Source organism: Suricata suricatta, chromosome 5, assembly GCF_006229205.1.
Source record: "Suricata suricatta isolate VVHF042 chromosome 5, meerkat_22Aug2017_6uvM2_HiC, whole genome shotgun sequence".
NCBI classification, from domain to species: Eukaryota; Metazoa; Chordata; class Mammalia; order Carnivora; family Herpestidae; genus Suricata; species Suricata suricatta.
Window position 1 is genome coordinate 119899592 of NC_043704.1, and position 23746 is coordinate 119923337.

The 23746-nt window shown below is 50.3% G+C and overlaps 1 protein-coding gene across 1 annotated transcript in view; it reads right to left on the bottom strand.

The window, feature by feature from the left end:
- Positions 1 to 23661, bottom strand: part of SPSB4 (splA/ryanodine receptor domain and SOCS box containing 4) — a 78586-nt gene extending 54925 nt beyond the window's left edge. The window contains exons 1-2 of the mRNA XM_029940157.1: positions 23365 to 23661; positions 8732 to 9578 (exon numbers count right to left, since the gene is read on the bottom strand). Of these exons, the coding sequence (XP_029796017.1) occupies positions 8732 to 9425 (694 nt within the window). The 5' untranslated portion in view covers positions 9426 to 9578; positions 23365 to 23661. The remainder of the gene's footprint in view (positions 1 to 8731; positions 9579 to 23364) is intronic.
- Between the last annotated feature and the right edge of the window lie 85 nt (positions 23662 to 23746).

A 23746-nucleotide genomic window follows, 5' to 3' on the forward strand; every position in this document is an offset into this window, starting at 1 on the left:
CTGTGTCCTCTGTTGTCTAGGTCAGGATTTTTCAATATGGGCTTACAAACTGCATTAGATTCTTACTCTCTTGTTTCTGGTGAAGTGCATTTTCAAGGGGGATTGGGAGGTCTGCGTTTTAGGCTAATTATTGGTGACCTTGGGCATGGCCTCCCAACTCTCTGGTCCATTCAGCTCCCACCTGTAAAGTGGGGGTCTGGCCAGCTCTGATGCCTGGGGCTTGCCTTCACCCTCCTGTCAGCTCCCCAGGAATGGAATCTGGCCACCTCTTCCCCCTTCCCTTTCCTCCAAAGGTTCCGCAGGAGCTGGCCCACAGCTGGGCTTATGGACCGTCTGTTCCCAGGCAGATGCTGCCCCTCGGGTACACCACCCCAGCAGCCCATCCCCACTGAATACACACATGGGGCACCGCTGGTGAGGAGGTCGCTTATCTGGACATCCTTGCTGAACACTCGTTCACCAGGCAAGTCACCGCCGCGAACTACAAAACGCTTAAACCAGACACTTCGCTGGAAACCTTTGAAACTGCTCATAGGGAAGGCTAAACACTCCTAGCTCATTTGCAACAAACTCACAGTGGTCTCTGAACCGCAGGTGGCATTTCCACCAAGGGTCTTAAAGATAAAAGAGTCAAAAACCTCCCCAAACCAACATACTCCCTTATGTGAAATCCCTCAGATTTCAAAATGTAGACTGAATGTTTTTAATGTTTATTTTTGAGAGAAAGAGAGAAAAAAAAAAACACGAGTGGGGGAGGGGCAGAGAGAGAGGGAGACACAGAATCTGAAGCAGGCTCCAGGCTCTGAGCTGTCAGCACAGAGCCCGACATGGGGCTCAAACTCACAAACCATGAGATCATGACCTGAGCCAAAGTCAGACACTTAAACATCCAGGCACCCCGTGGACCAAAATTTATTAACAATGAGTATTTCCATATTTAATAACGCTACCAGTAATTTTACCAATCTATGGGAGCTACAGTGGTCATAACTAGCAACTCTGAAACCTACTTTTTCTCGTATCTACTATGATCCAGGCACTAGCCCCATTACTTCCTATATATCATCCATAACCCCAACACCCTGTAGCATGGTATGATTCAATTACTATTACAGACAGGGAAACTGAGGCTCTGAAGTGAAGTGCCTTGCTCAGGATCACAGCTAATGAACAACCCTGTCAGGAGTGAGCCCCAGCTCGTCCCACAAGGCCACACTGAGGCCCTCTGAAAGGAAGATGGCAGGCGTGTATTGTTTCTAGGGCCCCTGCATGTAACTCCACCCTGGCCCATGGTGACACTCTCCTGACTGAGCCTGTGCTCCAAAGCCCACTTCCTACAGGCAGGACTACCCAGGGCTGTTCAAATGTGAACCCCCCCCTCACAGCAGGGCCACTGTGTCTGAGCAAAAGCTTTTATCAGCTCAGAGCTGTTCCCTTTTGTGGAAAACAAAGGGCAGGGGCCACTTTCTGAATGTCAGGAGTCTGAATTGAATTGCCCTGCCCATCGTGCAGCCTCTGCCTGGCCTGAGTGTGGGGACAGATGTGCTTTTGCTCCACACACAATGAGAGGTGGGAATGGGTCACTCTCGGGTCAGGCTTTAAGAGGGGGGCCAAGAGGGGGCCCTCTCGCAGCCAGCCTCCCTCTGTTCCAGCTAACTGTGACTCAGGTCCTGCTGCCACAGAGAAAAGAAAAGCTGTGCCGGATGGTAGGAGGCCAGTATATTCACATGTACTTACTGAGCACCTACTATGTCCTCAGTCCCAAGGGGTGCAACAGAGAGTGGCCGAGAGGGCTGAGATGCGTCCCTACCTCCCAGAACCACTGCCTTCAACAGTGGCAACAGCAACAACAGAACAGCAAACCACACTCACTGTGGACCTGCTCTGTGCAGGTCAGGGACCAGGTGACCTACTGCACTGACATTCACCCTATGAGAGGACTGACTAGATTATGCAACTCAAATGATCTGAGTCCGGTACTGTCTGAAGCCTCTGCAATGGCAAATTAATGTCATTCTACTGTATTCTACACTAGAAGCCAAATGATTCACAAGATTCATCAAGTGCCCAGGATGAGTTCAGCACTGGACATGGTCCAGTCGGCCTTGCAGGGTAAGTGTAGTAATACCCACAGCCCCTTCCAGCACACACACCTAGGAACCACATGCTGGACCATGCTTTGTTTCCACGTCATTTCTAACACAGCAGTGATGCAAAGGGACATATGATTATTCCCACTGCACAGATGGGAAAACAATGGCTTGAGGATGTTGACTGGCCAAGAGGCAGAAATGAAATTTAAATTGAAATCAAATGACCATTCTCAAAGACTGGAAACTGCCTAATGTCAAAAAATTGGGGTCTGAATTATTAAATGATGATACAACCATACCAAGAAACTCCATACAGCTGTGAATAAAGAATGAAGCAGCTCTACATTAATCATATTACGTAACTGTCAAGATCTATTAAAGGGGAAGTGAGATACAGAGCAATGTTTACAGTGTGATCACATTCATGTAAAAATTCTCAGTCATAAAATTCTGGAAGGACACTGGAGAAACTGTTAATGGTGGGTGCCAGCAGGGAGAGGAGCGGGGCAGCTATGGGTATGTGTGGGGGGTATTCCCTTGTAATGTTTAAACTTCAGTTTGCCTTTCTTTTTTTTTTTTTTAATTTATAATGGTTTATTGTCAAATTGGTTTCCATATAACACCCAGTGCCTCTCCTCACAAGTACCCCGCTCCAGGCCATCACCCCCTTCCCCCTCCTTCAGTCCTTGGTTCGTTTTCAGTATTCAATAGTCTCTCATGATTTGTGTCCCTCGCTCTCCCCAGCTCTTTTCCCCCCTTCCCCTCCCTATGGTCCTCTGTTAGGTTTCTCCTGTTAGACCTATGAGTGCAAACATATGGTATCTGTCCTTCTCCACCTGACTTACTTCGCTTAGCATGACACCCTCGAGGTCCATGATTTGGCTCTTTCCATGATTTGGCTATTGTTGACAGTGTCTCTATGAACACTGGGGTACATGTGCTCCTATGCATCAGCACTTCTGTATCCCTTGGGTAAATCCCTAGCAGTGCTATTGCTGGGTCATAGGGGAGTTCTATGGATAGTTTTTTGAGGAACCTCCACACTGTTTTCCAGAGCGGCTTGCTCCAGTTTACATTCCCACCAGCCAGGGATACCTGGGTGGCTCAGTTAGTTAAGCATCTGACTCTGGCTCAAGTCATGATCTCAGGATTGTGAGTTTGAGCCCCGCATTGGGCTCTGTGCTGACAGCTCAGAGTCTGGAGCCTGCTTTGGATTCTGTCTGTCTCTCTCTCTCTGCCCCCGCCCCCGCACCTGCTCACACTGTGTCTCTCTCTTTCAAAAATAAACATTAAAAAAACAAACATAAGTAAGTGCATACATATTTTTAAGTCTCTACAACTTCCCCACACATTCTTCTTGGGTCACCATCACTTGTCCTAAGGAACTTACTTCACATCTACTTAGGGAAAGAAGGCACACACATATGTGGACAAGTAAGTGAATGGAGCAGATGAGGGGCACTCAGTGCTGAAGGAGTATGCAGGGGACAGCCCTGGGCTGAGGGCTGGGGTCCGGGCATAATGTGGCAGAGGGGCGAAAGGGAGACCAGGCCTGGCCCTGGGTCAGGAGGGAAAAGGAGTGGAGTCCCAATGTCAGGGAAACTGGGAGAGACACATGGGAGTTGAGCAGGAAGGTGGGGAGTTCAGTGCAAACTGGAAGATCTCTCTGACAAGGGGATGGTGTCCTTGCGCTCATCCTGGTAGAAAACTCTCTCTGGCCTTCATCAATACCAGAAGCCTTGGCTGGCTGCCAGCCTCTTCTGCTGAGCCATCGCGCCAATAAATACTTGTTGGCAGATCAATTAAACCATCTAGGAACAACGTCTGGAATACAGTTTCCCTGGCCCAATGCAGGCGGCCAAGCCTTCTCCGTCAATTAGACCTGAGATCCTATGTTTCCCATTCTCCCCCCCACCCCCGCCAACCCCTACCCCAGAAAATGAGTCCTGGGCACCAACACCTGCTCTGTGAAATCAGGCCCTATTGGTGGGCAAAATGGAGTCAGGGATGGTCCAGGCAGCAGGAGGCAGGGCACAGGAGTGCTCAGGCCTGGGTTCAAGCACAGCTCTACTGCTGGCTGTCTGTGTGGCCTTGAGCACATTCACTAATTTACCCTTACCTTTCTAAGAGTCCATTTTCCCATCTACAGGATGAAGATAATAACAGCAACATTGTCTCAAAGTTTATTGTATGGACAAAAACGAGACAAAAAGGAGGTGGGGAGAGGGAGAGAAGAATGTCTGGTCCAGAGCACCACATGAGTGGCATAAACAAACAAACAAACAAAAACCTTGTAATTGTTATAGGACTCTCAAATCAAAGCCGCATGGCACTCCAAGTGTGCAGGTCTCTGTCTGGGGCTCCTCTCCGCTTCCTGTGTCGCTTACACACGACTGACCACCCAAGATCTCCAAGACAGGAGACAAAGCCGTTCTGTCAACCTTCCTGGCCTCCAACATGTGGAAGGAGGAGCCAGGGAGCTGAGGGGCAATTCCGGAAACCAGTCTGGAGCAGATTCCAAAGGCCTGGCCCACCTCACAGCAGTTGGGACATTTTCAGTGACATTCTCCTGGTAGCGACCAAAGCATGCCTGATTCACAGCCACTGCTGGGGCTGTCTTTATGCAGCTAACTTTTCAGAATACCCCATGGAGCTCTGTGCTGAGCCAAAAGCTTTGAGGGCTAGAGATGAAGGCAGGAGCGAGAAGTACCCGGATGGCATTCCAGAGTCTCACCCAGACCCACTACTGAAGGAAAGGTCCAGGTGGCTGTGTGGCCACCCAGCCCGGTGGAGCAGCCTCTCCTGTTCCTTCCCTTCCTTCCCCCTCTGCAAACATCTCCACAAGGGGCCCCCTGGGCCACTATGCCTCCGTTTGAATCCCAGCTCCCCCAGTTACCAGTTTTGTGACCCTTGAGCAACGTACTCAAGCTCTCTGCTTCAATTTCTTCATAGTAAAATGAGATAATACAGGCATTAGCTGAAAGAGTAGTTACAAGGATTAAGTGAGTTAAAATCTGTAAAGTGCTTAGAAGAGAGCACAGCACCACCTTCGAGGGAGTTTAGTTTATTGCTGGTGTGTTATTACTGGTGTTATTATTTGGGCCCTGGACCCGGTCATCTGGAGACTTGCCCACTTGCCCAGCCTACGTTCTGCACTTCACTCAGATGGCACAGCCCCTGAGGCCCTGCAGCTCCTTGCAGCAAACTCTGAAACGCAGGACCTCTTCACTCCATGCTGGGGCTGAAGACCACACCTGCGACAGGAAATCGTGCTTCTAGGAGCTCTTGCCCCCCAGCGAACGCATACTTCAGAGTTAAATGAAGTTAGACCTTTTAGGTCTTGCTTTCTCTGTTACAAAAATTCAAAAATTGAGAAAACAATATCATCAACTTACTTCTGTCACATTAGACGAGAAGCTTCTACTGAGGCCACTTTTGTTGTAACCCAGGTGAACCCTCAGACCTGGCTCCACTCACTTAGCTAATGAAAGCAGAAAGCACCAATTGCCATGCATCTGTTCTGTGCTGGCGACCTTTAGCATGCCCATTTTACAAAGGAGAACAGTGAGGTTCAGAGAGAGGGTAATTCCTTGTGCCCAGCCTTCTGGTGAGTGCCAGGGCCAAAGTCTAACACCGTCTGTGAGGGGCCCTGGACACAGCTCTCTCCCCAGTGGTCTTCCAGGGAAGCAACCCCAGAGAGCAGCCCTGCCTTTCTGTTCCCAAGCGTGTCTCTGACTGTGCTCCCCCACATCCCCATTGGGTCTGAGTATGGGGACTTGACATCATGTCCACGACCAATGTTGGCACAGAATTCTCATGTACACAACCCCATGTTGGCTCATCTTCCCTGCCCAGGGACTCCCTAAGGCCAAACCCCTCCCAGTGCCAGGGATCTTCTTGGTGGACATCAGTCCAGGTCCCAGCTATAGGCATCACACAGTCCCTTCTTGACCAGCCCCTATCAGACTCCACAGCAGCGTGTCCTATGGCCCCAGTCTGTAGTCAGAGCTTGTCCTAGGCTGACCTTGGCCTTTGAAAGCACAGAAAAAGTTGAGCTCCCCCTCCTCTTAATAATTTTGTAAATTTTATTTACTTTGAGAGAGAGAGACAGAGAGAGCGAGCAGGGGAGGGGCAGAGAGAGAGGGAGAGAGAAAGAATGCCAAGCAGGAGTGCAGAACCTGATGCAGGGCTCAAACTCGTAAGCCGTGAGATCACAACCTGAGCTCAAACCAAGAGTTGACGCTTAACCCACTGAGCCACTCAGGTGCCTCTACTGAGTTCATCCTTTTTGCAATCATACCCTGCCCATGATACAGAACATTGCTTCTGTCTGGAGAACAGGCCAGTGCCATAGCAGACAAGCCAATCCTGACATGGAACAACGTTATAGGCTCGCATCACATGACCTCCTGGCCTTTGCTTGCCTCCTGGAGGAGCATTCCAGCTTCAGCCAACCTCAAAAATCACCACCAGTAGGGAGCAGGATGGAACAGTCCGAGTTTCAGCCTCACCAAGCTTTCCAGCCACCTGAAGGATCCAAGTGCTCAAAACGTCCCCAGCACAACTATCTGTTCCCACCCAGCTCCCCACCAACACTGCCCCAAGGAGGATATCATGTCTTGACTACTCCTGATCCTAACATGCATGGGGGAGCCACTGGCTATAACCTTGTTGGCACCTCCGCTTTGTACCAGAAAACTAAGAAACAGATAATAGCTGGGCATAAATCAGTGAATCAATACCCAAGAGGAAGCCCCCCTTGGGGGCCCAACTGTAGGCTCAGGTAGCTCCTGCGGGGTATCAATGTCAGCCTTTAATCCCAGCTACCATATTATTGGTAGCACATATGAGATCTCACAGCAGCTATGAAAGAGACCTGACACTGTTGCATTTTACTGACACGCAAGATGAGTTGTGAGGCATTAGAATGACTCACCAAAGACACAAAACCAGTGAGCACTGGGGATGCAGCTGGAACGAAGTGTCAGACTCCAGAGCCTCGTACACCGAGTCCACCCTTCTAGTCCCATGACAAATTCTGGCAAGTAAATGTCCCACTTCTGCTTGAAAAGAGTGTTTGTTGCTGCCAGTGGTTTTCTCGGTGCTGGGGTTTGCCTGGTCCCCATGTCTGTGAGGGTTCCAGACATTCTCCACGTGGCACTGGGATGATTATATGAGCCCTTTTCAGCATACCCTCAGCTGCTCCGAGATCTAACCAGCTCATCAGTGAAAACAGAACAACCCTTTGCCATCCGTGGCCATCTCAGTTCAACAACCATGAAAAGGAAATCTGAGCAAGAGACCGCCTATTACACCAGAGAGCTGAGCACACCAGCCACTTTCTGCTGGCCTGACACCCTTGAACACAGTCACCTTCACCTACACTCTAGTAAATATAAATTTTGCTTGAGTAAAATCTTGTTCTTGACTTCTTTTCTTGGGTGTTACTCTCAGTTCCTCGGTGGAAAACAGGGTGCGAGGGGTGAGCATGGACAAAGAACAGGCTTCAGAGGCTGACAGACCTAGAGAGACCCCAGTTCTTTATAGCACTGCTCTTCAGTTTTGTCATCGCTGAAATGGGGGCAGTAATATCTCTCGTTTGAAACGAATAAACTGGAATTCTGACTTAAGCACCTGCCTCTGCGAGCTTTGTGAGAGGTGTGGGGCCAGAAGTTTATTTGGATGAGGCGTGTATAAGCTCACAAGGCTCCACTCAGCCGCTGGTCATGGATGCCTCTGTCTAGAGGCCACAATGCTTCCAAGTGAATCCCTCCTAAAAACATAACCATTTTTGTCACCATGATTTTGAAGCTGCCTCGCAGCACGATGGTGCTCGTTAAATGACAGGAGGCCTTTGAGCTGCCAGGGATCAAGCCCGGCAGCCTGGGGGCTTGCCTGCAGCCTACCAGGGTGTTTTGTTTGCCCACATGGTGTTTTCAGCTGCTGCCCATTTCTAACAATCAGGATTGTTCATACCAATCTAGATTCGCGGGACCTCTCGGAAAAATGAAGAGATTCTACAACGTTTGGCTCTCATTCCCAGGAGGCAGTAATCAGGTAGCAATGAGGGGCAGTTGCCGCCTTGTAATAGTTTACCAGGAAGAGCTGGGAATGGAGTGCTCAGTCCCTGCCTTCAGCAGGTGGTCAATACATGATAGTCATTATTATGATTACTTATTACACTTATCATATGTATTAACTCAGAGTATATGGCATTCAAGTGCAGGGACTGTCTTCCACTGTCACTCTCCTGCTGTGAGCCTGAGGCCTGGCACAGAGGAGAGACATCATTTTGCATAAGCAGTATTCAGACAGCAAGATTCACGATCTGCATCCACACAGGAAGCCCTTATTAGGTGCCTGTCACTCTTGTAAGCACTTCACATACATTCTTAGAGTATTTACAATGCTGCTCAAGAGTGCTATCCTTGTGCCACTCTTGTAGGTAGGAAAACTGAGGCACAGCCCAAGATCACCACGCCAGTAAGGGAGAGTCCCAGAGTCCACGTCCTCTACACGGCAGGGTTATTCCACGTGAGCGTGGAGGGTGGGGCTTCCCCTGCTTCCTGACACCCTCCCCAACTCCTCCCGTGACGGGCAGCGTCTGAAACTCCCAGCCACCCTCACTCTGCACTTACGGTCAAGGCCGTTGATGTAGCGCATGGTGACTTCACAGTGGCCCCACACCGCACTCACTACCGGGTACAGCTTCTTGCCCTTGAGGCCGCGGAAGGCCACGCCCAGATACTGGCCATCCACGACGAAGCTGAGCGTGCCCTCGTCCATGTCCAGCACCACCAGCAGCGAGTCCGGCAGCGCGAAAGCCTCCTCAGGCCCCAGGAAGGCGGGGTAGGCCACCCCCGGCCTGTTCTTGCCGTCATGGTAGAGGCGGCTGCGGCCCAGGTCCCAGCCCCACGACTCGGCGTCACTACCCACCAGTGCCGTGTAGCCCACGGAGTGCAGAGGCGCTCGAGCCGTGGCCACGCCCACTACGGCGTGGGTGCCGCGCTGCCGCGCGGGCCAGTTGATCTGCCAGGCGTGCAGGCCCCGGGCGTGGCCCACCTTGCCGCGGATGCCGTCGGTGCTCTGGGCCACCGGGTGCCGGTGGAAGGTGAGCCGGTCGTCATCCTTGACGAAGACATTGAGAGAGCGGTCCTCGGGGTTCCACGCGTGCCGCAGCTGCACAGCCGGCCCTGCCGCGGGCATGTCCAACAGCTGGTCCAGCCGCGCCGGCCGCCCCGGCTCCGCTCCCTGTAGCTCCCGCTTGGCCGGCCGCAGCGCCGGCTCTCGCACCTCCACCGACTTGAGGCTCCCCGAGAGCTTCTGGCCCATGGCTCACTGCCGGGAGGGGGCCGCTGCAGGCCACCGCTACCTCGTGGGAGCTTCCGCTCCCCACAGCCAGGGATGGGCCTCCGGGCTGGGTACCAGGCTTCTGGACCGTACGCTTCCACAGCCTCTCCTGGGCTGGGGCAGGGGCCCAAGCTCCTGGAAGGAAGCACAGGGCACGGGTTACAACAGCAGCATGGACAACCATTTATGCCCAGGGTGCATAAATAGTAACATGAACATGGGCACAGGACAACCATCTGAGAATGGGGTGGGGTCTCCATGGGAAGCTGAGTGGGAGGCAGGGGGAATGAGGGAGCTAGTGTCCAGGCTCTGGAGCCAGAAAACACTGCATCCAAATCCCTGTCTCCATCTCTAAGCTGTGTAGCCTAGGTCTCTTAGCCTCTCTGAGACTACAGTTTCCTCATCTGTAAAATAGGGATAAATAGCACCCTCTGGGGAGTGTGGTGATCTGAGAGACAGTAACATAAAGGGCTAAGCCTGAGACTCTGTGGGCAGGTTTTCCTCTCTGGCTGTATCCTCTGGGCATCCCACAAGCACCCCTTCCCTTTGGATGGGCATACTCTTTCTTTGGGTATATAAAGACTGTTAACAACCCTGACCCCGGACAACCTCCTCTGTGGCAGGATCCTGGTTTTCAGGGAGGAGGACTTGGCGCCCATCTCTAGGAGGCCAGCCAGAGCCCAGAGTGCTTGGGCTGCGTGGACAAGCCCTGGGTGTGGGGAAAGATGGAGAGGTGAGAGGTAGCCAGTCCAGAGCAGAGGCATGGGCCCTGGCTACTCTAGCCTAAGAGCTGCTGGGCTCAGAATGACTTCCCCTGAGACAGACCAAGAGGCAGGCGTTTTTCATGCCCTGCTCCGCCTGGCCACAACCTCCCACCCAAAGAGTGGCTCACTCCCAGCCACAGTCCAAATAGAGAAGGAAAGAACCTTGCTGCTACCCAGCACAGCAAGTATACTGATTCCTGTTGAACTCTCCGATTTTATCCTCAACTCCCATCTTCTTTTCTTTCTGTTTGCAGATCCCAACATCAGCACATGCCAGCCCTATCCGGAGAGCTCTGGCTAATGTTTAATCTGGGGGAAATCAGAGCACGTAAAACTTTGCAACACTAGACAGTCCTAAGATAGCAAAATACAGTTACTTCTTTTCATATCCCAAATCACCTAAAATAAAGGAGAAAGAAATGTAAATTTTATCTTCAGTAAAACTAGAACACATTTGTAACCTGAACCACAACTTATAAGGAAAGACTGCCAAGAACAGTAAAGGGCTGCCAAAAGCAGAGAACATCAAATGGGGGTGAGAAAACACCTACAGAAAACACCTGTGGCTGCAGATCTCGGATAAAGCTGGCAGAGCCAACCAGTAGCTGGCACTCTCTGATGGAAAAAACCAATGGTTCCTAAACAGAACAGTGGGAACAGGGTATGTGGTTTGGCCGTGGGAGCTGCCTCGGGCAGCCTGAGGACAGAGGAGGGCAGGGCTAGCAAGCCAACCACAGGCCTGCCATCGTCACAGGAAGCAATGTGTTGGTGAGGCAGAGCGGGAGAAGGGCCTGAACTGGGGGCAGCCCATGGCTACAGATCTCTGCTGCCTGGGTAGAAGCAAGGGCAAAAGAAATCACAGTCCTGGGAACACAGTTACCATGAACCAGGGAGCAATCCTGCTCTCCTAAAAATACTTCCTGGCATCTCCTCTCTACATAAATCCACTGCAAAATGTTGATCTAGAGGAGTATGCACACGGTATAGTCAAAGATGCTTACAGGAGAAATAAAGGAGGAGAAGAACAACAACAAAAAATGGCAAAGCAAGAAAATTCACCAGAAGAAAGCTGTCACAAGAAATTGTAACTACATTTGTAAACTAATTTTGTGATCACTTATTTCAGAAGGAAGAAAACTAGCACAGTCTAAAAAAAAGATAAAATACATCTTTTTAAAGATAGAATAGGGGCGCCTGGTGGCTCAGTCGGTTAAGCCTCTGACTTCGGCTCAGGTCATATCTCACGTTCGTCGGTTCGAGCCCCGAGTCAGGCTCTGTGCTGACAGCTAGCTCAGAGCCTGGAGCCTGCTTCTGGTTCTGTGTCTCCTTCTCTCTCTGCCCCTCCCCCTCTCATGCTCTGTCTCTCTCTGTATCAAAAATAAATAAAACATTAAAAAAAAAGATAAAATAGTGATAAAGGCAACCTCTAGAAGAGCTAAAAATAAAGTGCAAATCTTCTAAATTGTCTGAAAGAACACAACACAAAATAAAATAGACCATACACTGAAAGATTTTGCTCTAAGAAGCAAAAGAAGTCATAACACAAAGACATAAAATGTGATAGTAAAACTAAGCTTGAAATACTAGCCGTGTCAATGAATGGCCATAGTAAAATACAAAAAAATTCTAAGATTGGAAAATAAGACAAAACTCCCAATCATATGCTGCATATAGGAGACATCTCCAGGGACATCTGGGTGGCTCAGTCAGTTAAGTGTCCAACTTCAGCTCAGGTCATGATCTCACAACTCATGAGTTCAAGTCCAGAGTTAGGCCCTGTACTGACAGCTCAGAGCCTGGAGCCTGCTTCGGATGGATTGTGTCTCTGTCTCTCTCTGTGCTTCCCTCACTCATGCTCTGTCTCTCTCTCTCTCAAAAATAAATAAACATTAAAAAAATTTTTTTAAAGAGATATCTCCAAACAAAGAGATGCAACAATATTAAGATCTAATATACCAAATAATAGCACCAAAATTCAGAGCGAAAGCTACAGAAAATACAGATACACAGCAGAGGCAGGTGACTTTAATGTACCTTTTTAAGCTTATGACAGATCAGTGAATCAAATTAAGTATAGACATAAAAAAATAAAAATTGCATAATTAATAAGGCAGGGTTAATTGAAGTACATATCAAAACATTTCCCACTTATCAGGCCAAAAGCCTTACCAAAAAAGCAGAGATAATACAGAATCTAATAACATAAAAGAAAAACTAAAAATTAATCACAAAAATATGATACAGAACTCTACCACTTGGATATTTTTAAAAAACTCTTTTTTTCTAAAGTTTATTTATTTAGAGAGAGCGAGAGCATGTGAGCATGAGTAGGGGAGAGGCAGAGGGAAGGAGAGAGAGGGAATCCCAAGCAGGTTCCACGCTGTCAGAGCAGGCCCAACGCACGGCTTGAGTCCACAAACCATGGGATCATGACCTGAGGTGAAACTGAAAGTCGAAAGCTTAATGGACTGAGCCAGCCAAGTTATATTGTTAACTATACTTTAAATGCAGGACTTCATTGACAAAAATAAACAATGAAACATATAAACTATTTAAGCTAATTATGTAAAGGGTGGGGAGAAGACATAAATATGAGAAATAAGAAATGAAAATGGGGGTTGGGCCACCTGGGTGGCTCAGTCAGTTAAGTATCCCACTTTGGCTTAGGTCATGATCTCATGGTTCATGAGTTTGTGCCTCGCATCAGGCTCTGTGCTGACAGCTTGGACCTGGAGCCTGCTTTGGATTCTGCATCTCCTTCTCTCTCTGCCCCTCCCCCATTCACACTCTGTCCCTCTTTCTCTCAGAAATAAATAAAACATTTAAAAATTATTTAAAAAATAAAAAAAAAATGAAAGTAGGAAATAACCAAATAGCATAGCAAAAATCACTCATAAAAGAAGTTAGACTTGCTTATTGTTTTAATATGGGAAAATACTTGTGACACAAATTACAAATATATGACAAACTACTACGAATTGGTAAGAGAAGTCCAACCCACAGACAGAATGTGAAAAATACAATAGTTCACACAAAAAGAAAAACAAATGGCTCCTTGAAAAGATGTTCTGCCAAGTGCATAATAAAAGAGAACAGGTTAGGGGGCACGTGGGTGGCTCACTCAGGTAAGCCTTGAACTCCTGATTTCAGCTCAGGTCATGATCTCACGGTTTGTGGGTTCAAAGCCCCATGTGGCGCTCTGCACTGACAACATGGCACCTGTCAGGGATTCTCTCTCTCCTCTCTTTGTCCCTCACCTACTGCTCTCTAAAAAAATAAGTAAAAATAAGTAAAAAGAGAGAGAGACAAGTTGGAACTACAATGAAATGTCATTTTGTTTATCAGATTAGAAAAGCTCAAAAAAATCAGATAACACCTTCCTGGAGAAGCAGACAGACTCATACGTTACTCACGTGAAGGTAAAACGCTGGGACCTCAGGATGGAAATACACACACCCTTTGACCTAGCAATTCCACTTCCAGTACTTATTCAGTATTAAATATGCAGAACTACGTACGTATGTATAATACATCAGATGCATATAATGTGTATTATACATAATACATGTATATATCAAACATTTTATATATATATGTACTACATTGCAGCATTGTTTGTAAAAGCAAAAAATTGGGAAAAAACGAAACTAAAGACAGGCTAAATAAATTATGGTAAATCCATGTTATAGAATACTACGCAACTGAAGAAAAGAATGTACTGATGATGAGGTCAAAGTGCAGAACCTACGTGAGGTGTGCTGCCATTTCTGGGGAGGGTAGGCAGGGGAGTGAAAGGGAAGAGGTATGAGAGTGGGGAAGGGGTGAGGCATCGAACCCAAACGGCCCAAATGGAAATGAGGACCAGTTGTGTCTACAAGAAAACTGGACACTGTGGTTCAGTGAGCAAGACAACTTGCTTTTTTTCCTCTATTCACCTTAGAGCTTCATGGCAACCTTCATTCGGCCCTTGGGCCTCAACCAGATTATGAGAAATCAGCACAATAACACGTGAGAGGTGCAGGGTGTACATGGGGACTCAGGTAATAGAACTGACATGCATCCAGGGCCATCTCTGTAAGTCTGTACAGTCTGCCCTGACACAGTGGACTATGAGGGGGTTGGATTCTGTCACTTTTATTATTCTTTTAAAGTCACCTTATAGTCCCAGTCTAACAGACCAGGAAACTGAGGTGCCAAGAGGAAGCAGCCTGACCGAAGTGAATGTGGCTCCCATCCTGAACCCAAAGTCCCCACTGCATGTGCTCCTCTGTACTTTCTCCAACATAACTTTAAGTATCTGCACCCACTCTGTGCCAGGTGGCATGACAGACACTTCACAGGAACTGTAAGGCATCTGCCCCTTTATTCAAATGAGGAACCAGGCTCAGAGATGTTCCTAGCAAGTGGCAGGACTGAGAGGGACCCCTGGGCCACAGTAGGACAAGCCCAAGCTCTCCCACTTTCCCCCACGCTGTTAAGAACAGGGCAGAGGCCTGTAATCAGGGCTGCGTGGCCCGCACAGGGCTTGCCTAAGGGAAGCCGTGTTATCCTTGTACACACCAGGCCAACTTTGGAGGTGTTGCTGTTGAAGAGACACCTTAATGTGTTTGAAAGCAACAGCCAAACCACATCCCCAGCGGAGACCTGCACTGGGTCACTGAGGCCAAGGGCTCTCCTTCCCAGCTGCAGTCTCAGGGCCTCAAGGCCTCTGCCCCAACAGTGGCAGGTGGGGATCCCCTATAGGCTGCCCACACTGGGGGTGAGGCAAGGCAGACATGTAACAGACGGCCCTTTGCTGCTCTCCCCAAGGCAGGACCCACACAGAGTGCTCATGTCCACTAACTAGCAACTGCACATTATCATGAAGATCAGGGTTTGAATGCCTGGATGCCCACTGGGCCTTGGGCAAGGACATAACCTCTCCGAGACTCACCTAAAAAGGGCTGCTAACTCTGTGCTAACCTTGCCTGCCTTTGCAAGGATGTCTGGAATGGCACAGGGCACCTGGGAGGTACCCTGAAAACAGTAAGTGCTCCTTTACACTGTATGTTCTTGACATGGCCATTGTGGCACCTGAATGCATCATAAAGAAACGACCACGGGTGTGCACGAGGATTCAGTGACAGCAAAGGACAGAGTGGTCATAGCAGCAAAGAACGGAGGTCAGCGCAAATGCTCAACACTAGGGGACTATGTGTTAGCTTCTAGCCCAGATCCTGGTCTGCAGTGGGGGCCCTATTCTGCCCTCACCTTTCCTGCACCCAACCAAGACCCCCTGCCTCTACAGTCCTCACCCCAGGGAAGTTCCAGCTCCTGCGGTCTCCTGCAACTGGTGAGTGAATAATGAATAAAAGGGGCTAAGAGATTTGGTTTTAGTCCCATGGAACATGGCAAGGGCAATGGTCAGGATCGGAATCAAGAGATAGAATGACCCACTGACAACAGGCTCGAGGCCAGAGCTGGGAGAAAGGAAGTTAGTAACGCAGAGTCCTAACTCCTAAACCGAGGCCACAGGTCAGTCCTCATGTCTTTGTCCAGGTGGGTGGAGCCCCTAGTCCTTCCTTCCTCATCTCCCCAATCCTGCATGAGAGCTCCACCTTCTCCTGGAAGCCTGCCCTGACCCACCAGGTCTCGAGGGACCTGCCCAGCACCTCTCCCTGCCCAGAGCCAGCCTGGTCTCTTTAATCCTGCTGATCTGCTTTTTTTTCCACCTCTAGGGGGGTTTCTCTGAGGACAGGGATCTTTCACCTGCACTTCTCAGCCCCCCTCCATGCACAGACACAGGCACCACGCTCTAAAGACAGGGTACAGCACATGTATGCGGTGGAGTGGTGACACCAGCTCCAGGGAGGGTCGTTTTCTGGTTGTCAGAGGATGTAGTCAGGAGATGGGAACGTGGGGCTTAATTCTGCCACTAACACTGTCATCGCCTCTGATCACCTGACTCGGCTTTATCCAGTCTGCCCCTTTGTTAAATACTGCTGTGCACGCTTCCTGCCCTAGTCCTCTTTTATTCATTCAACAAACACTTGGAGGATAGCTGTCACGTGCCAGGCTCTGTGCTGCTGAGAGCTAGAGATAGAGCAGTAGCCAGGTCAGTCTCAGTCCCCGCCTTCTCTCTTCAGCCAGAAGGAGTGGGTGCTTGTCACATCTCGTCTCCACCACAGGACGTGGCACTTGGCCAGGCACACAGGAGATACAACCAAGTCCAACTTCCTGATCTGAATAATAACATTGCCTCTCAACCCACTAAGCAGAGGGCATACTGAACAATGCTTAATGGTGCCTCTTTCACATTCCCCCAAAACCAAGCTTAATTTCTTAGTCTACGCTTGGATGGGGATGCTTAATGACATTATCTGGAAGGGTCTGCCTGGGGCTTCAGTGATAACTGAGCAAGAAAACAAAAACCTAAATTGCCAATTGCCCTCTCCAGAACCCTGGTGGGTGGTGCAACCCAACAGAGAAACAAGGAAACGTGAAGTGTCGGGTCGCATCGCTTAAGGGGCCTGGGCGGTTTGCAAAATGTGACGCTCAGTCTTCACAGGCACGGGCCCAGAAATCCCATTCTCGGAGGCCAGTCTGGCTGGGCTCACCCAGGCATGGGGTTTGCCACAAGACAGACGCTGCAGGAATTGGTAATGACGGGGTGAGCCGCCCTCCTCTCAGTGTGGCCTTTGGCTTCAGACTTAGGGGTGGGTGTGGATTTCATTCCTTCATGTAACCGACAGCGATGCTGCTTCCCTGGGGATCTGAGGCTCGAGGAACATATAAAACCAGACCGCTTCCCTCTGGGGAGAGCTCACACCAAAGGGGTCACACACAGTGACGGGTCTGAATAATGACAAAAACTATTAAAAAACCAGTGCAGTTTGATACAATTTGAATTCCTTTAATAGACAGCATAGTTCCTTTAAATATATACTCCAGCATTTGTAAAATGCAAAACTAATTTAATCATGCCCCTGCTTATAATCTTCCACAGCAGGAAAAAGTGTAGAGCCCTAACCCTAACCTCCCAAAGTGCTCCCCTGGCCCATCGTCTCCCACAAACCCCTTCACTGCATCCCCTATCAACCTGCCAGAATTTCCCAACAGGCACACGTAAGCCCACAGATTCCTGTCCTTTCACGCTGCTGCCTTCGTCCCTTCCCTCTCCCTGCACACCCCCACAGGCACACAGGTGAGTAACTCAGCTCAACACTTCCTCCTTCCCTGCTCACAGAGCCTTTACACTTTTCCCCACCAGACTTATCACAGGAAGCCATTGATCCTCCTTAGCTGCCTCCCCACTGCCAGCTAGGAAACAACTCGAGAGCAGGGCTGGGTCCCCTCACTGTGGTCCCAGGGACTCTCTATGGCCCTGGCTCGGAGCAAGGGCTAGGTGAATGTCTACATGACGCACAAGCCTGAGCAAATGAGTAATGAGTAAAAGAACCTCCACCGAGGCATGAGCTGGAAGTACAGAAATCCATGAGCTCAGGCCATTCATTTGCATCTTTATTCTTTAATGTTTGCTTCTGTTCAATGGTGCCAAGGATACCTACCTGAACCTGGTTTGACTGGGATGCTTTTGAGATTTTCTTAACACAAACCTTAAGTACAGGGGCTGCTTCATTCCAAGATGCTCATCCAGAATGAAACCACTGATGAGGAATGAACTAAAGAACCCCCAAGGTTTTATCCACTGACACCCATTATCTTTCCCCCTCTATACGCATGCAGGGAGCTCACGCTACAACTGGCCGGGCAAGTCTTTTCTTCCCCAGAGCTCACAAAGAGAGCCATCTGTCCAGTTCCAGGTGGACCCGTCTCACGCCTGTCTTCCTAGAGTGTGAATCAGTGAGGCTTTCCCCAGCCTCTCCTTCTTCTGGGGTTTCCATGGGAATCCTCCCACGCGTGACTGAGCCAGGAGCCCCCAAGGCAGAAGCTCAGGCTGTCAGCCAGCAAGGAGAGCAGAGGATGGGATGAAGGAGGTTGCTGGGCGGAGACCAGGCCGGCAAGCTCTGCAAGGTCATTTGAAAGAGACACACCTCTGTGGCGGCGAGGCCAGAGGCCCTGATACACAGGCAGCCTGGGCAGGCCTGGTCCCCCTGCAGCTGCTCCCACATTCAGAGGGCAGCCCCAGGCACATTCGGGTTGTTCTGAGGGGCAGCTGGCCTCCGTGAGGCCCAGCGTGGCTTGGGCTAGAGGAAAGCTGGACCACAGGGGCTGGGGCGGGGGGGGGGGGGTGCTACACTTTGGGACCCTTGTAGGGAAAATTCTCTGAGGGAAACAATAATCTTCATGTCTAGCCCCTCAGTTATCTCCCAAGCTGAACTTTACCCATTTGGTTTAAGTGGTTGTGGGAAAACACAGGATGCCTGAAGAAAACCAAAGCTATTCATGCCTCAGGCTTGATTGAGGAGATCATGATAGGCACCTGCTGGGATTTCTGAAGGTCCTTCTGTTAAGCCTGAGGTCTCTGGGAGCATTTTTGAGATACGGGAACAGACAAAAGGTAAGGGGGCTGGTGAGGAATTGGAAAAACAGGCAGGCCGGGGTGGGGGTGAGACAGAGAAGATGGGGGTGGCCAGGTGAGAGGGAGCCCCCAGCCCTAGGAATCTATGTAACTTAACCAATCTAGTAGTACGTGGCTGAGAGGGAGCTATCTCTGTGGTCTGGCTAACTGGAATAATCTTGGCTCCCTGCTGGAGAAAGCAGAGCTCCATGCTCACCATCAATGACATTTCCCAGGGCTACGCCAGGTGGATGACGTTGGAGCTGCTCTGGGCCTCTCCTTCCCGTGCACACATGGAGGTACAGAGCTCAACGCAGCTTCCTGCCACCGCCTGGCTCCAGGATGCACCTTGCCTGCCCCATAAACTGAGGGGTACCCCCTAGGTCACATCTTCCGTTTCTGCTCCTCTCTCTCTCTCTCTCTATGTGTCTTCTCTCATTTCTGGCCTCTGCAGGTTCTTCCAAACTGGGAATCCAGCCCAGGTACCTGGTGCCTTCACCAAAACCCTCTCCTGGGAAGCCTCTGGCCACTAGATTAGGTGCTTCTTCAAACAGCCTTGTAAAGCCAGGTGATCTCTTTCTACCACAGGCCTCATCTGGAAAGTGTGCTCACCTTCTCAGATATCAGACTTCTGGGGACACGATGACCCAACGGTCCAGGGCTGAACCTCAGCCTCTTCCCTCTCCAGCATACCAGGTTCCTCTCTGTACACCCCCCTTTCTGCCATGGACTCCCCCATCTCTCTTGTTTAATGCCTCCAGCTCTCCCTCAGCTCAGCTGTTGCCTGGATTACTGCAATGGTCTCCTAATGGGGCTCCTGGACTCCAGTCTATGTCCCCCAAACCCACATTGCCAAGGGGTAAATCTGACCATGCCACCGCCCATCTCCTCATTCACCTCTCCACATGGCTTCTTGGGGGAAGCGACACCCCATGGTTTGCCACAACAGTCCCCAGGACCTGCTCCTGCTGATTTCGCCCACACTGCCTCCCACACAGCCGACTCAGTGTGGCCAAGCCAGACTCCCCCAAGCACCATGTCCTGTCCACACCTTGGTGTCCTAGGAGCCTTCCCATTTCTCCTCACCTAGCTGATTACTACCCCCAGGCAGGCTGGGCAGAATCTCTGCCAGCCCTCCATCTCTGTGCATCCTCAGCTTTGCTGTCGTCTGTACTGGGGGCTGCACTTCTTGCTGGCAAAGCCAGCAACCAACTCTCCTTTACCTCCTGCCAGCATCCAGCCGGCCCCTGCTCCCTCTGGCTAGGTTAGAAAGTACTTGGACTGAAGACAGAATACCACCCCACATCTCCCATATAGTTTGCCTTTAAAGCAACAAATACTTTTTTTGAAATTAAACTACACACTAAAAAAAAATGAATAAAGTACACACTTTAAAAGGGGATTAAGTTCTATATTCAATATGTGAAGCAAAAATCACATGCAGTCAACACTGCCGTGGAAAGATCCACAAGGCCCAGGATACCTGATTTGGGTTCACCATCCTCTTTCCCAAAGGGTTCAGCAGAAATACCTGTTTTTCCCACAGCTTCCAAACAGATCTTTATTTCTTGAGCTGAGCAGCAGCAGATAAACTAGTTGACTTATTCAGGAACCATGTTTTATTAAAAATCTGTTGGTATTTTAGGCTCTTGATCTTCTTTAACCAAATACGTATGGTTATGTTCACATAAATTAAGCACGCACATTTATGTATTAATTTTTTTAATGACTATGAGGCATAAGCTTCTGCCTGGTAACTTCACCCCAGGTTCCCCTCCCCACCCCCGATTTCCCACACAGAATGGCCTGGTCTACCCAGGGAGCTGCCCCAGAACCTTCGTTCTTATAACAACAGAGAAGGGACCTTTCAAGAGCCTGGCTATGTGACAACAGGCCAAGCAACTCAGAGAGAATTAAGTAGCTCCTGTTTGGTGATTTGAACTGAGTCTCTTCACAGAGGGATGAGGAACTCTGTACTGGCCCAGGAGCGAAGCCCCCCAAGGACAGGCCTGCCTAAGCGAAGAGAAGGAGCCAGTCTTAAGAAAAGCAAAGAGAAAAAGTAGTCTAGGAGGAGGAACAACAAATGCAGTCCTTCCACTGTTGCTGCAAAACCAGAAAGGCCCGGAGTGGAGGGCAACGATGTGGGCAGAAAATGATGACAAAAGGGAGGAAGGGGCAGTAACCAGAACTGGAAGTCCCTGGTGGTGACCAGATTCTACTGTGTGGCAGCCTTGAGGAGGCTGTAAAGATAGAGAGGGCTTTGATTTATTTAAAATTTAAAAGATGTTTCTGATAAATGCTTATTGCTACATCTGCGGAAGTGAAAATGAATATATTATAGTGGGTTTTTTTTTTTAATAGAGATAGAAAGAGCACAGGCAGGGGAGAGGGGCAGAGAGAGAATCTTAATCGGGCTCCATGCTCAGCGTGGAGTTCAGCTCAGGGCTCAATCTCATCAGCCTGGGACCATGACCCATTCTGTCTCCACCATCAGCCCTCCGTGTGACCTTGGGCAAGTACTCTAATCTCTTCCAGTTTAGTTTCTTCATCTCGACAGGAGCTGAAATCAAGAATTGGTAGCCCAGCCAACTGAGCCTCCCCAGGGTCCCTAACTTACTGCAATTTTAACTTACACTCTTATTGAAGGAGGGAGAGCATCTTATCATATGTTTAACTATCATTTCACTTTGGGGGGGTTGTTTATGGTCTTTATCCAATTTTGGTGTTTTGCTTATTGACATGAGGAACATTTTACATATTAAAGAGATGAGCCCTTTGTGATCACAGTAATAATTCTCCCCTTAGTTTGACTTTTGACTATTTATGGTGCTTTGTTTCCCATGCAGAGTTTCTTTTTATATAATTGAATTTATCTGTCTTTGAAATAAAATAGAAATACAAACTGGAGAGATATTTGAGTGGGGTGGCCAGCAAGTTGAATTTTGTTTGCTGTGTGTCAAAGGTGGCTTAAATTCCTATTATTACTTTTTTAAGGACGTTTTAAAAATTGAATCAATCAGAGGGTGTGTTTCAGAGGAATATGCCCTTGTGTAAAGCTAGCTTATATCATGCTACTGACACTCTGCCTTTCTGCAAACTCCATTAATCTGCAGAGCTTTAAAAACAAATGAAGGTTTTGGGGGATGAGGAGAGGTCCCCCATCAGCCCGAGTGACAGGAGATGCAGGGATGGGGCTGGAGGATAGAGGTGAGAAGGTGGGGAAACAGAGATGGAGAGACTGAGATTTAGTGCATTGATCTCTTCTTATGCTGCGGTGACCGGCCGGGAAGAGGGTGGGCAGAGGCTGGATTCTCCTTTTAATAGCGTTTCCTTGAGGCTCAGGCATAACATTTCACGTCTTCCGGATTTAGGCTCATCGGATTTCGGGGAGGGCAGAAGGTGGGTGGAAAGATGGGGGCTCAGATTCCTAGAGAGGAGAGAAATCCTTTCTTCGACACCCCTTCCCCCCAACCGCCCCCGGAGGAGGATAGGGCAGACTAAGAAACTAAACTGGGAGAGATTAGAGTACTTGCCCAAGGTCACACGGAGGGCTGACGGTGGAGGCGGAATTCGAACTCCAGCCTGACTCCAAGAGCCCAGAACTCCCCACCTCTTCGTGACAGCGGTACAAAACTGCTCTCCTCTCCCTTCCAGTCCTCAGTAGTCCACGGTCGGCCATTAAGGAGGCTGGAGCGGCCACTTTCTCAGCTTCTCCCACCAGAGAGAGGTCCTGGGCTCGGTGTCCCCTCCTGGCCCGGAGCCCGTGGCGCGTCCAGCGTTACCCGGGCAGACACATTTGCCGCGCGCCGGGCTCCGGCCTCCTCCCTCCTTCCCAGGCCCCACCTCCTACCCCTGTCCGCGACTCGCGGAGCTCGAGACCCCTCCCTTCCTGAGCATCACCAAGTTTGTCTCTAAGCAAGGCCAGAAACTGGCCCCGAGCAGCGCTCGGGCTAGGCGACTAGCCTCTCAACCCCAGCGTCTAGAGTAAACGCTAACAGTCACCACTTCATCACAGCCTGCTGTGTGCCAGGCCCTTAATTTCCACCGCTCCGAATCCCCTGACCCCACCCAGACCCCCAAAATTTATTCAGCCCCCGTTATATAGACGAGGGAGCTGCTACAATTCCGGAAAGTTGTGACACGCGTGGGCTCACACCGCTAATAATAACGTAGCTAGCATTTGACTGAGTACTTCCTATGTGCCAGGCACAGGTCTACGGACTTCACAAGCGTCACCTCGTAGATCCTACCAATACTCCTATAAAACAGGTACCATGATCATCCCCATTCTACGGATGAGGAAACTGAGGTTTGGCTCCTTGCCCAAGGTCACCCAGCCAGGGAATGACGGATACTGGACCCAAACCCAGGCAAGGGGACAGTTTTTCGTGCTGTCTCCATTACACAGAGAAGCAGCAGGCTTCGAACCTACGGCAAGAGGGGCCAGCCCCAAACGGCCCAAGGCTGCGCGCAAAACCAAACCAGCTGGGGCCGCCACAGCCTGCAGAGAGGAATTCCCGGGAACCCGGGCAGGACCCATTCCAGGAGCTCCCGCTGTGGTGAGTGCCGGCCCGCACGAGGTCCGCGCTGCCAGATCGTGGCTCCTGGCTCCCGCGCGCCCAAGGGTGCCCCTCACCAGAAGCCGGACGATACTCACCATAAAAGAGAGGGCGAGCGCCTGCAGGGAGGAATCGCCAGCGCTGGCAGGTCCTGCACTCCCTGAAGAGGCGTCTGCCGCCGCCGCCCGAGCAACCTCGAAGATGCCGGCTGGCTCCCCAGCGCCAGGGGCGCGTCCTCACGGCCGGTGTCCAGCAGCAGCGCCCCCGCTGCCCGGCAGGGTGGCCTGGAGTTGGAGCGTTCTTGGGGAAGTTGGCGCTCAGGCGCGGCGGGAGGGCGCGAGAGGTCGGGTGGGAGTGGGGCAGTGCCTTGCTGCGCGGATCCCGGGGACGCGCCAAGGCCCGCGCTCCAGCCGTTCCGAAGCTCCGCGCCTGACCCGGAGGGCGGCGAGTCCCGAGCTCAGGGCTCACGGGCCGCGCCTC